This window comes from Coffea eugenioides, chromosome 11 (genome assembly GCF_003713205.1).
Source record: "Coffea eugenioides isolate CCC68of chromosome 11, Ceug_1.0, whole genome shotgun sequence".
Lineage (NCBI taxonomy): Eukaryota > Viridiplantae > Streptophyta > Magnoliopsida > Gentianales > Rubiaceae > Coffea > Coffea eugenioides.
In genome coordinates this window covers 44372832-44388145 of record NC_040045.1, presented here as the reverse complement: position 1 = coordinate 44388145, position 15314 = coordinate 44372832, and the positions used below count along the sequence as shown (strand labels likewise).

Here is a 15314-nt window from a genome sequence, read left to right as displayed (position 1 = left end):
TTCTCTAGAATGGGCTCTGTTTTCTGGAGAAAGCAACGTGGGGTTACTTTGATAACAGATCCACCAGATCAGTCCATCATTTGTTGTCAGCTGATTGTTCAAGTCTTTAAGACGGATTTGAATCCACTGTTGACAGATTTGACCTTGATCGGTTGAACCGTTGAACTCAGTTTGGCTCGATTATTGGTTTAAAATTTAATTGAATTTTAAATTAATAGTTGAGATAAACTCGAGATCGAATCGACTGATCTCTCGACTATAAAAAGTCCTCAATTACACTTACAATCTTGAAGGACTCGCATTTTTTTAAAAGTGACCCATTGTCAGATATTCCATGTAAGTTAAAGCCCATTTGAATTGTAAGTTTTTTGAATTTTTGTATAAATATATAATGTAGTAAAGTGATATATATGGAATAAAAAAATGATTAAAAAAATATGTCAAATAAATATTTCAAAAAATTTTGGACAAAAAGTCACAATTGAAACAAGCTCTTGGGCTTTCAACCTCTTATCCGGTCAGAAAAGGATTGAAATCCTTGCCCGACCACGTTGAGTCGAAATGCTAGCCATGCTTGGATTGCTTGTTTCCGTCGGAAAATATTGTCGTTTTCCGTGATCACATTTCCCTATCACCTTTTTCCCTCACATATATCAAATCGCTACAGTAATTTTTCCATGAAAAATGACGAAAAATGCAATCCAAACACAACCTAAGCGCGTTGCTCAACTCTTTTGGTACCACATCATTTGACATGGAAGAGAACATGTGCCAGATTTGATATGAAGGGAATTAAATTAGATACAAGAGGACCATGCTAAAGATGACGAGTATATTATTACTCTCCTCCAATAAAACATAATTTTTTTTTTTTTTTGGGTACATGAGAGAGAGGATTCGAACCCAAAATCTCTTATGCACAATTCTTTTCACCTTACCACCCGATCCGGTCCTCCTCTAATAAGCATAACCATTTATTCTTTAATGTCCAATAACAACTGCAATATAACTCTAGTGAAGTTCCCTAGCATAGTTGGTAGTTCCATACAGTTCCTGATTTTATAGACAAAAACCAAAATGTCTCTTAATGTTAGATTATGCAAACAGAAACCCACTCTTTTAATGCCAATTGGAAGGAGCTTTAGATGATTAAAGAAAAAAGAAAAAAGGTAGAGAACATATGTTAATTCCTTTTCCCAGCTGAGCTAGGAGAATCTCTCCTCCCCAGTAAAATACAGCCCAAAAAAAAAAAGAAGAAGAAGAAGAAAAAAGAAGCAAACCCCAGTGCACCTTTTCCAGCATAGTTGTCTGTTGTCTGTCTGTCTCTATTAAAGCGTGTAGTTTACACTTTAAAGAGGCGGATTTAGCGGTATTAAACCAATCAACTGCGGGGCTTTGCATATTCTAGGAAATTTCCATTATGTTAGTTCTTCATTCCTTGCTTTCCTAATATTTCTCCTATGACAATTATCTTTACTCGTATTGTTCTTTTTCATACGCGTGTAGATTACGTCGTTGAGGCCAATGTGGACCAACCAGCGGTCAAGCAGCCAATTGCCGGCTAATATTTAATTATGTCCGCTCAAAGTTTTTAAAGTTATGATTAAGGGGGAGGGATGTTACTGAATGATGTTAGTTACTTGGCAAAGTTTGCCATAAACCTGATAGATGAAATTGTGTGGAAGCAATCCTTTCCTGCATAGCTTATTATTTTTCATTGTGGCTGTTGTTACTTTTTTACCAATCATGCAGTTGTCCAAACTAATTTGGTTGATGACCAAACTAATAAGCTTCAAACTTCTGTTGGCTTCTTGTTTATTACTACTACTTATTACAAACAAGCTTAAGATAGGATAGACTTTCGTGCAGTCTGGTTCCAGTTTCTATAGCTAAACTAATAAGCCAACAAAACAATTTCAAACAAAGCACGTCGAGGAGGACACAAATTCCGCGTTTGGAAATTCCCTAAGCGGTGGTTAACTTGGATGACAATCTGGCACTAATCACACGTTCTGATATGTTTCTGACTTTTTGATACTACTTGTGCATCTGGAAGCTTCCTCGTCGTTTGTGTTCTGAATATATTCCCAAGTACCGTCTGGATTATCAAATAGTACTAACTATTTAGCAGAAGCCATCATCCCATCTGTCACGGGAGTCGATCGATAATTTGCCAAGCTGTTAACCTAATCATCGAACACTTGATGACAAGTTTTTTTTTTTTTGTGGCAGGCTGTGATGATTTATGCATATAAATGAAAATTCATCGTATAACAAGATTAAGTACTGGTCCAGAAAAAAGGAAAAATAATTGATGGTTCGGTTCGAAGTACTCTATGACAATGCACTCATGGATTGATTGCATTTTTTTTTGAATTTTTTGTAAAAAAATTACTGTAGTGATTTGATATATATGAGGTAAAAAGATGATTAAAAAATATATTCACGAAAAACATAATAATTTTGCTTTCCAAACAAGGTATGGTCTGCCAAATGCATAGATAGAAAATTTTTGACAAAAAAAAAAAAGCATAGAAAATGGAAAGTCGTGCAGGCCGATCACTCTTGCCGATAATATGAGTTACTAAACTATGTAGGGATACAATCAATTAAAAGGACAGCAATTTGTGACAAAATAGCCTAACTGGCCTGGATAATAATAAAATAGCAATTTGTCTACATGCATTTTATATATATATATGGAGTAGATGATGATGGTCATTGGTCCAGGTTCAAGGCCAACACCTCATTTTGTTCCTTTTTATAATTGTATCTTTCTTTCTTTTATCAGCTGGCGATGAGGATAACGAAAGCAACTTCTAAACTTGATAAGAGGGGAAGGGAAATGGAGTCGTAAAGATGTCATAGATAGAACAATTATGGTCCAATGAGAAAAAGCTAAGCCAGAAGACCCCAAAATGAATTATGATATCTATTCAATCATTAATCAATGAAACTTAGTGATTTTGATAATGACAATGAAACAAAGTTTGTACATACAAAATTCATATGCAAACTGTGCGGATTTGTTGAGCAAAAGTGATTCCGTAATGGTAAGCAAGCATTTAAGATAACTGATGATCAGCTCATTTTGTTTCTTTTTGCTCAGTATCGTTAATTAATATATTTTTTTCCCTATCAAAATTAAGCAAATTTCAGGTAGAAAATCATCACTATGCTTAAGATAAAGTACCGTGTTGTTGTTGTTAGCGTTCTTTAGGTAATGAGCATCATAAGAAAGAAAACTCCTAACCAACCCCCCCCCTCCCCCCCAACCCCTACCACCCACAAAAAAAAAAAATACTTGGAAGGGGAGAAAAGTGTAATTGCGTAAAATTATGATGGCAACAAACGCAGATAATTTAGAAGTAGAAAGGAATTGATTAAATAATGGAATTCACTAAAAATCAAGATAGATATAAATATGGAATCCCTAAAATGATGAAGGAGGAGTAGGAATTTTCTAAATAATAGACTAGACAAAAGCTGAAAGTGAAACTAGAGATGAATTCCAAAAACAAAGATGGGCTATTCCCCATACAAAAAAAAAAAAATTAAAAAAAATGAAGTGAAGCCTCCGGTGTTCCAATAGTGCTATGCGACGCCGGCCCGAGCACATTCTTGACGCGTGACAGCCAAACGCTGGGATTCAGTAGGCTTTAAGAAAACGAAAGACCCCGTCCGCCAAAACTACGTCATAGCCATTTGCAATTTCTTTGGACAGGAGATTATTTGATCAAATATATTTGTTTACATCATTATTACAATTTTCAATATATTTTTTTATCTTCTTAATTATCTTTTTATCTCACATACATCACATCACAATAATATTTCAAATAATTTACAATCCAAAGCTGAAAAACTTGACCAAATAAAAAGGCAAACAAGCTGAATGAATAATTCTCCATGATTCCAATAGCATATTTATATCGTTATCCTTATGCTTGACAGTGGTTTCACTTCGATCTCTCATTTTTCAAGCTCAACACATTTGGTCCTTTATTTACGAGTCTAACCTTATTTTCATCCATCACATTTCAATATTAGTGAATTTTGTGCATTATGTTTACAAAATTTTATTATAAGAATGATTAGGTAATGATTAATATTACAACTTCTAAAATGAAAACATGAATGCACGAAACGCAAAAGAGTTAAAGAAAATCTCGGCATAAATTTAATCACCGAAAATCTATTTTTTTCTTCATTACTTTTGAATGAGGATTCCTTTCCACTCTTTCTCTTCTTTTAAAACATCAAAATAAGAATAGCTTAGAGTTAGAGATTATTACTTGGTGATTTGTGCTTTATGACCTTGGATAGAAGTTGGGATGGGATTGATAATTTTTTTTAAAAAAAAAATGATAAAATTATCAACACATTTTTTAATTATTTTTAAATATTTTTGACATACTTTATTGTTTCATATACAAAACATTACAGTATTATCTTCAAAAAAAATTTATAAATTACCTTAAATCCAAACAAACCCATTGTTCTAAAACACAAAGAACGAAAGAAAAATATGAGAATCTATATCTATATGTATTGAGGAAGGGGTTTTTAGCAGAAACCCTCTCAATGGCTTCTAAACTTCCCATTCTTTTTTCTAGATTTTTGTATTTATTTTAATATATAAAAAGTAGTGGGTTATAACCAACCCTATCACCAATCAAATTTAAAATTTAAAGTTTTTCCACTATCTAATTCATAAACTGTTTATAGTTGTTATTTATATTTTAAATCATTTTTACTTCTTAATTAAAGACAAATGCTCATTCGTATGCTATTTTAATACAATGTTACATTTTTATAATTAAGAAATATTTGTCACCACACTAACCTTATAACCACCCTTACAAATGAATTTTACAAATTACAATCACTTTTCAAAAAAATCACAAATGTGCAACTAAATGTAAAGTTGAGGGGGTAAAGTGCAACTAAACGTAAAGTTAAGGGGGTTTACTATATTTAACCCTAAAAAAATCCCAATAACGTAACAAGTAGTGGGTTATAGATTTTTATATTTATTTTAATATATAAAAAGTAGTGAGTTATAACCAACCCTATCACCAGTCAAATTTAAAATTAAAAACTTTCTCATAATCTATTTCATAAACCGTTTATAGTTTGTTATTTATACTTTAAATTTTTTTTACTCCTTAATTAAAGACAAATGCTCATTCACATGCTATTTTAATACAATTTTAATTCGCAAGCATACAGCATGATCAAGAAATAGCAGAACCAATTAGGACTAGATTTTGACAAAAAAAAAATTAGGCCTAGATGGAACTGGCACGTTGCCGTAACTTGCGATGCCAATTAGGACTATTTAGTGTTTTTTTTTTTTTACAAGGAGTTAGGACACTGTAAAACTTATTTAGGCAAATTTTACCTTATCGGTGATTTGAGTATCAAGTTATTGAATATACTACAAATTCTATAATATCAGTCTGCTACAAAAAATAATATTTTACTAGCATGTGGTATTTGTGTACGAAATTTCAGAGGTAAATCAAATGCTTTTACTTATAATTTATATAATTTGAATAGTTTTTTAGCGAATATAACCATACTATACAGGACCATCACTTTGTACAATTGGAGCTAGCAAATTGTATATCAATCACAATTTAGATTTTGCTCGATACCTACGCAGTTGGTGAGTTCCATCAATAACACTACATCAAACTTTTAATGTTGTTTTATACTCTTATAAACATGTATTTCAAAAAATTGTAGGTTTGAAAATGATACATGTGCTCGAAAGTTAGTTACCTGATTGATGTCAAGCAATTTTACAACATCACAAGTATTGTTGATAGTAAATTCAAAGAAAATATGGATATCCGAATATACAATCATACGTACGGTAAACTTACTCTATTTAATTTAATTACTGCACAAACTTTTTAAATTTATAATCATAACCTATACCTTCTTTCATTCTTACTAGATTAAATATTTTCGAATATTTGCTTACATTCAGAGCATTAATATAGAAAACATTTTCTATGAGCTATGCAAAAATTGTGGATAACTATGTGAAGGTTGTTTTTTAAAAACAGTGTTTATACATTGTAATGACGTGGTCGACACTGTTGTTAGGTAATTAATTTCATATACCTTTAATTTCAACAATTTTTTCTGTATTGTATATAACATTTTATTTGGCAAACAGGTACAATGTTAACATACAAATTAAAGATTCCAGTGGTAATATGCATCTTAATCTACAGGACAGACATGCACGATTCATATTTGATTGTAATGCTTCTTATCTCAGAAAATTACAAAGGAAGGTAAAATTTCTTGATATATGTTTATTTTTTATAATGCTATTTATAAACTATGTAAAAAAAATACACTAATTTTGAATTTCGCACTTACTTAATTCTCAGGACAATGGTGATAGGTTGTTCAACCAACGAATCAATTCATGCAAAGATCGTGCATTTTCATTTATAGAACGCATTCCACAAAATTCAACAGAATTAATTAAATCACCAATTTTGGCTTTCGTACTAAAAGTTGATTGGTGTGAAGAGTGTTCGCATCTTCATGCAAGATTATCAAATCGAATGCATAATATTTGTAAGTATTTTATTTTAACAGCATTTAATTACATTCATTTTTATTCATATATCATTTATTTTCTAATATAAATTTCTATTATTTTTTCAAGATTTATCTTCCGAAAAAAGGTAATTTTTGAATAATATACACATTCTATCATATTTCAAACTATTGTTAGACAGATATTATATTTTAATTATGTTGGTATAATTTTTTAACCTTTTTTAATTCACCCTTTTATTTTCATTTTTTCAATAATGTCAGGACCGTGCGTAGCACGGGTATTCACACTAGTTATAGATGATTGATGAGGGACTAAATTAGGACAAGCACGAAAGATAAGGACAGGTATACAAAAAAGTGGGATTCTAACGGTCTAAAGATTTTGGGGGTTACTCCACGCGCTCTTTCATGAATGGTCCACGTATTTCATTCAATCCAGCCAGCAAATGTGGACTTTCAGAATCCAGACCCAGCTTTTCTTGTTCCTACATGATTTCGCCACCATTAATTATAAAATCGTACTAGCAAATACCAAAAGCGTTCCTCGGAGAATGAATAAAGCAATCTTCAATTCTATTGAGAATCATCCAAACACGTCCTCTCCGACAATTACCGGATTACCAGCTGAGCAGAACTGAGCATCAGAACCTCAAAAGGCCAGAGGACCTCTGTCGGCGTCCCATCCCACGTTAGATCTACTCCAACACAAAACTTCAACTTAACCCAGAGAAACTCTTTCTTGAATTGAATGCATCCTAGCTCAATATAACGGATTTTTTCCAGACAAGTTATGGATTCTTCAGACCAAAGGAGGAAGAGAAAACGGCTACTTAGAACATCTGCAGCATCGCAAACTTCATATCTATTAGTTCTACCTTCTCATTTATTTTCAGTAAGATCTCTTCTTCTTTGTTTCACCTTCTTCACCTTTCTTTGCCTCTTATCCTACACGGCAAAGATTCATTCTTCAGTTTTTAGGCCAGTTTTGGTAGTTTCTAGCTTATCTTTATTGTCTTCTAGTAGTGATTCCGTTCAACATTTTGATAAGTTGATATCGTTGCCATTTAAGATAGAGGATCGGGTTTTGTTGCCTGATCATATACTTTTGTTGGTAAAGAATAATGGGACAGTGAAGAGAAATCAAGAATTGGATTGTGTTTACTGGAGAAGCATAGTTTCTGAAGGTAGGAACATCGATGGTCTGGAGGCAAGGCAGAGTCTTGTTGCCAAGCTGAATGTTTTGTCCGTTGATGAATATGACGAATTTAGATTGATTGTCAGATGTCCAATTCCGCCTGTCAATTACTCTGCTGTGGTAAATTTACAAAGGCGCTGGAGAAATGGGATTGAGAATTTAGGGGATGAAAATGGCTTACGGGGGATTAGTAATCAGTCAGTTCATAAATGGGAACGTGTGGCCTATACTGCTACTTTGGATGGGGACACTGCTGTGGTGTTTGTAAAAGGTTTGAATCTTAGGCAACAACGAGAATCGGATCCGAGGCAGTTCAGCTGCCATTTTGGGTTGGGGAACTGGGAGGCGGATGGAAAATTTATGCTCACGACAAAAGCTGTTACGGCTGCTCAAGAGGTTGTGAGGTGTTTGTTGCCGCGGAGTATCAAGAAGGCCCCTGAAAAGGCTCAGGGAATTAGGGTGACAATTGGAGTGACACCCCATGTTCGTGCCAGAGCTCATGAGCATGTGGTTTTTCCTTCTGTGGCTAAGATTTTTAGTCCGAAGTCTATCGAGGGTGGGGTTGGTGGTCGGGGAAAGTATGAGCTCTGTGTGTGTACAATGGTGTGGAATCAGGGCTCTGCTTTGCGTGAATGGATTATGTATCATGCTTGGCTGGGAGTTGAGAGGTGGTTCATTTATGATAACAATAGTGACGATAACATCAAACAGGTAATTGGGGAGCTCGAGCGAGAGAACTACAATGTCACCAGGCATGTGTGGCCTTGGGTTAAGACTCAGGAAGCTGGTTTCTCTCATTGTGCTCTTAGAGCAAAGGATGAATGCAATTGGGTTTCGTTCATGGATGTTGACGAGTTTTTCTATTTTCCCTATTCAACACCAAGGCATCAGACATTCAGGGAAGTGGGCTATGCTGGTCAGAATTCACTACGGACTCTGGTGGCAAATGTTTCATCATCCCCAAGAATTGCAGAGATAAGAACTACTTGCCATAGTTTTGGGCCATCAGGATTGAGTAAACAGCCTCCTCAGGGAGTTATGGCAGGATACACTTGCCGACTTCAGAGTCCTGAGCGACACAAATCAATTATTCGCCCCAAGGCCCTTGACGCTACCCTTCTGAATGTGGTGCATCACTTCCACTTAAGAAATGGATTCAAGTACCTAAATTTGCCTCAGAGCACAGCTGTGATAAATCATTACAAATACCAGGTGTGGGATGTTTTCAAAGCAAAATTTTACAGAAGAGTTGCAACCTATGTTGCTGATTGGCAAGAAAACCACAATGAAGGGTCTAGGGATAGAGCTCCTGGCTTGGGAACCGAGGCCATCGAACCTCCCAATTGGCCACAACAGTTTTGTGAGGTTTGGGACACTGGCCTACGAGATTTTGTTTTGGCCAACTTGGTTGATACCTCAAATGGTCTGTTGCCCTGGGAAACATCTTCTTTAGACCAATGAAGTTGGTAATGGTTCCACGCTTGTAGAACAGAGAATTAATTATACACACCCAATTCTTTCCCTACATTGTTTTATGGTATGTTGTAGTTTTTCTTTGTAGACACTCAATGAAAAGGCACCAGTTAGATTAGGAGATTTTCTTGGAAATTATACATTCAACATTAAAGTAACCCTTCTATTTTCTCAGTGATTGATATATTATTTGATTCCTTTCTTCTCACAGTTCATATGTTGAGCTTCTATTGTGACTAATGTGACACGGGCCAAGGGGGGGAATAAAGGAAGACAAGTTTCAACTATGTCAAACAGACTTATTAGAGAGGAAACGCAAAAATAATGAAACCTTCCTTATGATCCAAGCAAATTCAGAATCATATCAGTCTAGCTTGCAACCTTCTGTAAAACAGACACCTGCTGGATAAGTTTCAAATGGAGCTGCAATAGATTTAGCAACGTGAATGGTTGAGCGAGAACAATCTTAGTTTTCAGCAGTTGTTGTTATTGAGGGTATCAATTCAGCGAACCAAAATACAAGAATTAGCAGCCATCAAAAGTTCTATAACTTTCCGAGTTTCAATTTAGTTTATTTAAAAAAAAAAAAAAAAAATACTTCTCCACTAACTGTGGCAGTTAGCAAGATCTCTGTAGTTTTTAGTTTTTCCATCCAATTAAAAGAATAGAACTGCCGCATTTTGATTTTGAATCGTGGTTGGATTGTTAGTTTCCAATTTCGACGTGCGCGATATCAATAGTTTATCGGTTTTTAGTAAGTTCTAACTCTTTGCAGCAGGTCAGATTCCTAAGTGGAATCGAGCTTAGTCTATATCTATTTACGGTATTTAATACCCTTCTTTTTTTTTCTTCTTAAAATATATAGTTATCCCTCGTACAAAGTAGTATTTGAAAGTTTAACATCGAATCAATTTCTAAGAAATGAGAAGAATCAAAATAATTTCATGATGATGAAAGCCTGCAGCGATAAGTACCATGATGTTGAAATCAAACGAAAGACAGAGGATCATATTCATGGATGCCTCAGATCTTATTAATGAATTGCTGGATGAAATCCTCATAGAAATCTTTGTTACGCTGTCAGTTAAAGAGGCAGCCAGAAGTAGTGTTGTTTCCCATAGGTGAGTGAGTTTATGGAAATTTTACAGCGGCTGTATAAGACATGCCAGCGGCTGTTTTATGGTATGGTATGGTAAATTATGACAGAGGAACGAAGCAAGTACGTGAATTGGGAGTACTTGCCTCGCATCAAGGAGGGACAAGGATGAATTGACTAACACCGACAGATGGATCCAGTTTGCAGCAGCCAAGGGGGTTCGCAGGCTTGAGTTCAACTTTTCAGATGAGTATGTAATTCATCCACGATGTCAGACCCGCCATCTTTCGGAGGCTGAAAGGTGTTACACCTCGCCAACTCCAATAACTGAGTTAATGAAATTAGGCAGGGATTTAAAGCAGCTGGCTTCCCTCCGCCTGCACTCTGTCGGTCTAGCCGATGAGCACGTGCCTTGCTTCTTGCATAATTGTCCCCAACTGGAGGAGCTATCAATTGTTCATGCACCATCTCTATGTGATGTGAAGGTTGTTGCTGCCAATGTTGGCCATGCTCTTAGGTTGAAGCACTTGGAGATCAGAGAGTGTAAGGGGTTGCAGCATCTTGAGGTCTTTGCTTCTTTTTAAGTTTGATGGGACTGTCACTGCTCATTGAAGGTCCCTCTTTTGTTTGCAAAATCCAGAACCACCTCATCTTCCGAACATGCTCTTCCAAGATGTTCCCCAACTTTCTTCCCTTTCTCGTAGAGGTGGTGATTTACTCTGCACTTGGTAGCTACTGAATTCAGAGGGCTCCCCATTCCTATCGCACAGCTACATACGTTGGCACTGAGATCTGATTTCTTGCTGTGTGCCGTATCCTGCTACAAGTTTCCTCGTCAAGAATTTACAGCTCAATTTACGAACCTTCGCTAACTGGAATCATCATTCAAGGTACTAGATGAGCAGACCATGCTTTTCGTGGGATCATTTCTACGTGCATCTTCTGCTCTGCACAAGTTGGTTCTTAAGTATCAAATGTCTGGGGAAGAGTTCTGTTGTTCCAAAAGACAAGGACGGTTTTGTCCATAAAAAGTACCATTTTCTCAGTCCTCCTCCAGCAGAAAGCAGCATATAAGTTGTGAATGCCTAATGATAGTTGCGATTGATCTAGCAGAAAGCAGCATAAAGGATACTAGCGATCGCCCTAAGGAATGGTAATGTAGTGTCAATAATCCCAATTTGGTATATGGATCAGGGTTAAAAGCTTAAACCTACGGTTGCTAACGATTCTTACAATAGCTCAGAAACGTTGAGATTTTTGGGAAGATTCTTTATTACACAAATGAAGGGAGTAACTTCCAAAACATTACTGTTCCCTTCTGAGGAGATTCTGCCAGAAGATTGGAACTTGAACTGACATTCTCTCCGAGTTCAAAATGCAATAGCTGATAGAGGAACTGTGGCACATTAAACAAGTGTATCAACTTAAGACTTGAAAGAAGCGGCTCAATAACTTGATGGGACTGATCAGCTGAGCATGCATCTTATGCATTCACCGGAATATTGTTCATTTTTGCAAGTGTAGCATCTAACTTTTCTCCAACCAGGGTGATCCATGCCTGTGCGTCAAAGAGAGAAGACATATACCTTAATAATGGCAAAAAGGTAACCTAGATCATGAATTCAGGGAGCATTACAGTCTAACAACAAACTTAATCCAAAGAAAGAAACAGCCAAGTGTTCAAATACACAAATAAAGGATGTAATTCTGTGTTTATAGATGTTAATCAGTAATACCACTTAAAAGTAAAAACTGTACAAGCGGAGAAGAAAGCATAATTGAAACTTAAAAACAATTCTTAGCTTCTCACCTGGTCAGAAGTAGTGAATCCCCGGATCATGTCACCACCAATTATGGCGAGTCCTTTATCACCAAGGGGTTGCAAGATGACTGCCTAGAGATTCAATATGGGGATCAGAAAAAACACTATATGGCCATGGGGAAAACAATTGACAGGATAACAAAATTTCAGGGATTGCAGGAATTGCAAGAATTGCACAAAATTTTCTTTTTCCCTTCTTTGTTTGCTCATGCTCATATATAATCCAGTCATCAGTATCTTGGAGTATAATGGAAAATGAAATGATCAATTCCCTTTTAACAATCTTGAATCAACAATCGAACAAGTTAATAACCTCCTGGATTTTTGACAAAATTAAAAAAGTCCTAGAATGTGCTCACCTTTTTAAAGTTGTTTCATATAACATGTAACCATGAAAACAAAGGATCATAAGAACAAAGGAAAATCATTTTCCAAGATAAGTTGTTATACTGTTTTTTGTATCTCTCAATCTCATCAAACTTCTCAACGAAGAAAATATATCTCAATCATGATTATGCAGACAGAAAAAAATCATGACTACCTGTGTATTGGGAGGTAGAAATGGCAACTCAGACTTGGCAGGATAAAGAGATAAGTTGGCTAAGTAGCTCTCTGCAAACAAGGTAATAATTCGCATCTTCAAAAAACACCTGAGGGATAAACATTATACCAAACATGCCAGAACCAAATGAAGGTGAATGCAGGTCTCTTACGTGATTTGGATTTCAAAGCACCCTGGTAAAGCGATCCTTTCATCAATTTATCAACATCAACCACTACTGCATCGTCAGTATTAGACGATGCAGTAGCAAACCCTATTTGGAGGATGACTCTCTTATCATACACAATAATGAGAGACCTGCAGCATGTTGCATCTGATAGAGACTCCCATACCCTGAGAATAAGCAAAATTACCATCTTCAGAATGCTGTCAATCATCATCAAACAGCTTGATTGATGTCCATTCTGGCGTTCCACCTTTAAGTAGGACAAAAGCTTTTCCTTAAGCGTTTTTAAGTGAATAGTTAGTTCTCATTAACTCTAAAATCCGATATAAAGGTCTTCTGTCATAATAGTTCACCCATTTTCATCTTTTTTTTTTTTGCTAGTTCATTCATCGTCTGAGTCCTCAACACCACAATTTTAGCCCCAATCATTTGCTCGATCTAGTAGTTGTATGCTTATCCAGAATATGATGAGCTGCAATACTAATGCTTATGGGCTCTAAATCATCACAACAATCATCTTCAATGGATGGTGTAATCCCCAGTTACCAATAACCATCAGAAGAGACATCTCCAGTCATCACCTTATCTAGTCCATTCAAGGATCCCAGTAAATGCCGCACATACAGAGAAAATATTGATACAGGGCAACACCATTGCAGTTCACAAATTACAAAACCATCTATTAGACTGATGAAATTCGATATCACTAGAAAAAATAGCAGCTGAAACTATTCAAGGGATTCACCAAAACTTCCCAGGCATGACTAGTGAATTAAGACATAGACGAAACATTATCAAGAACAATTGGACCGGCACTATGAAAGCGTCCTACCAAAGGAGCTCTGAGGATATGAAATCAGGAAGCAAAGGACATATACTTTGGCACTCCACACCTTCAGGGTTTACCTGTGGAAACTTAAAATAGTTGAAGGACAAAATATTGTGGAACTACAGATAAGAAAATAATGTGCAGGAGCAGGATATCAAGTATATTAAAATTGAAAAGCCTCACCGCAGACACAGATTTTGGTCTGATAGAAAGCCATACTAGACCATTCAGGATGTTCGTGACAGCCAATCCAAGGGTCAATAGATCTGCTCTAGACTGAGAACTACAGAAAGTCGAGGCTTTGAATTGTGAGAGGGGAGAAATAGTAAATTCTTGGAAAAATTACAAATCAAATCTCGAAAATTTCTTTTCTAGCAGTATAGGGTGCAAAGGTATGAATTGGACTGACCTGCTGGCATCAGCAACCGGAGCAATGCCGGAAATAGTACGATTAACGAGAACAGCTAATAGCGACAGCCCTCCAACATAAATGGGCAAGCTCCTAACAACGTCGTTGTTCTGAGAAACCCAATCTGCTACCCATTCCCGTTTTGGCTTCGGGCCTCGATAATCTCCCTGCCCATTTCATTCGTAAGTGTTGCAAATTTTGTTTGAAGAAATGCTAACTAATTCATTTATAGACGCACGGACCTGGGAATTTAGAGAAGACGATGCCTTAACGGGGGTGGAGGAGCGCGGGATAGAAATAGAATTAGAGGAATGATAACCGGGAGTCGGAGGGCGGGGGGGTGGCCGTTGCTGGGACAGGGGGCTGGATTTTAATGGAGTCGGACGGATAAGTGTTCCCGCCCCCATTGAAAAATCAGTTAGTTGTAGCGGAAGGGATATTATCGTAGTACTTGAAACGGATTAGCATTGGCCAATCCACCAATAACTAAGCCAATTTGGTACAACAAGTACTGGAGCATGGGGAACAAACACCTTTGAGCTGAGCTATGTGTCGCTGACCCAGTTTTCCGATATAGCAGCATGAAACCAGAAATGGGTTTCTTGTTGACATGAATGATCAACGCAAAGTTAAATTGATCAATAAGATGGTGGTTCTTAATTCATTAACCATATAGACTAAGGGCGGAAGCCCGGTGTCCACGTCGGCGTGGTCGTCCTCCGCGTGGCGGCTGGGGATTCGTTTGTTTGGTGTCCTTTTTTTTTCCCCGCACTGTTTTCTTCTTTTCTTTCTTTCTTCTTGCTCGGTTGGAGGCTGGCTGAGGTCGTGGATCACTTCTCTGCCACTTCCTCAGTCTCCTGTGTACCAACTCCACCAAGCGGAAGCTTTTCCTCCTTGTGCGGTCTTCTTTGCAGCTCACGTTTTACCCTCAACTTTTACCCTCAACTCAAGTTTCACCTTGTAAGACCCGTCTTTCGTTGGCCCTGTTTGCCTGCATCCGTTAGGTTGGCTCCGTCAGGTGCCTCTCTGCTGGCTGAGCCAGCTCGTCTCTAGCGGCTCCATCTTCCTTCTGTCCTTCTTTTTCTTTCTTCCTCGACCACAGATTCTGTTTTGTTTCGTTCAGCTGCAAAATTTAGCCCCCCGTAAAGGTCCAAATCTTTCCTGCCCCATATGT

At 36.7% G+C, this 15314-nt stretch overlaps 2 protein-coding genes across 4 annotated transcripts; one reads left to right on the top strand and one right to left on the bottom strand.

The window, feature by feature from the left end:
• Nucleotides 1–7125: 7125 nt before the first annotated feature.
• Nucleotides 7126–9464, top strand: LOC113754318 (glycosyltransferase family 92 protein RCOM_0530710). Its single transcript, XM_027298701.1, has one exon. The coding sequence runs from the start codon at nucleotides 7379–7381 to the stop codon at nucleotides 9242–9244; it is 1866 nt and encodes a 621-aa protein (XP_027154502.1). The 5' UTR covers nucleotides 7126–7378; the 3' UTR covers nucleotides 9245–9464.
• Nucleotides 9465–10412: 948 nt separating this feature from the next.
• Nucleotides 10413–14732, bottom strand: LOC113753663 (protein COFACTOR ASSEMBLY OF COMPLEX C SUBUNIT B CCB4, chloroplastic). 3 transcript variants are annotated; one of them, XR_003465054.1, is made up of 9 exons: nucleotides 14383–14732; nucleotides 14141–14307; nucleotides 13915–14014; nucleotides 13735–13808; nucleotides 12888–13069; nucleotides 12716–12786; nucleotides 12163–12246; nucleotides 11388–11910; nucleotides 10413–11299 (listed from the first exon to the last, which is right to left on the bottom strand). XR_003465054.1 is itself a non-coding variant. In XM_027297878.1 (8 exons), the coding sequence occupies exons 1-8, from the start codon at nucleotides 14545–14547 to the stop codon at nucleotides 11836–11838; spliced, it is 918 nt and encodes a 305-aa protein (XP_027153679.1). In that variant the 5' UTR covers nucleotides 14548–14732; the 3' UTR covers nucleotides 10413–11835. The 3 variants fall into 3 exon arrangements, 1 of the variants encoding a protein (XP_027153679.1); XR_003465055.1 differs by having other exon boundaries at nucleotides 10413–11495; nucleotides 11586–11910; XM_027297878.1 differs by having other exon boundaries at nucleotides 10413–11910.
• Between the last annotated feature and the right edge of the window lie 582 nt (nucleotides 14733–15314).

What these genes read in the sequence shown, in the direction of transcription:
- LOC113753663 (XM_027297878.1), bottom strand. Translation starts at nt 14,547, where the DNA reads ATGGGGGCGGGAACACTTATCCGTCCGACTCCATTAAAATCCAGCCCC. An exon ending in ATATCCTCAGAGCTCCTTTG is followed by an intron (nt 13,070 to 13,734) that starts GTAGGACGCTTT and finishes GCTTATTCTCAG; the next exon opens with GGTATGGGAGTCTCTATCAG. An exon ending in GATTCACTACTTCTGACCAG is followed by an intron (nt 11,911 to 12,162) that starts GTGAGAAGCTAA and finishes TTTGACGCACAG; the next exon opens with GCATGGATCACCCTGGTTGG.
- LOC113754318 (XM_027298701.1), top strand. Translation starts at nt 7,379, where the DNA reads ATGGATTCTTCAGACCAAAGGAGGAAGAGAAAACGGCTACTTAGAACA.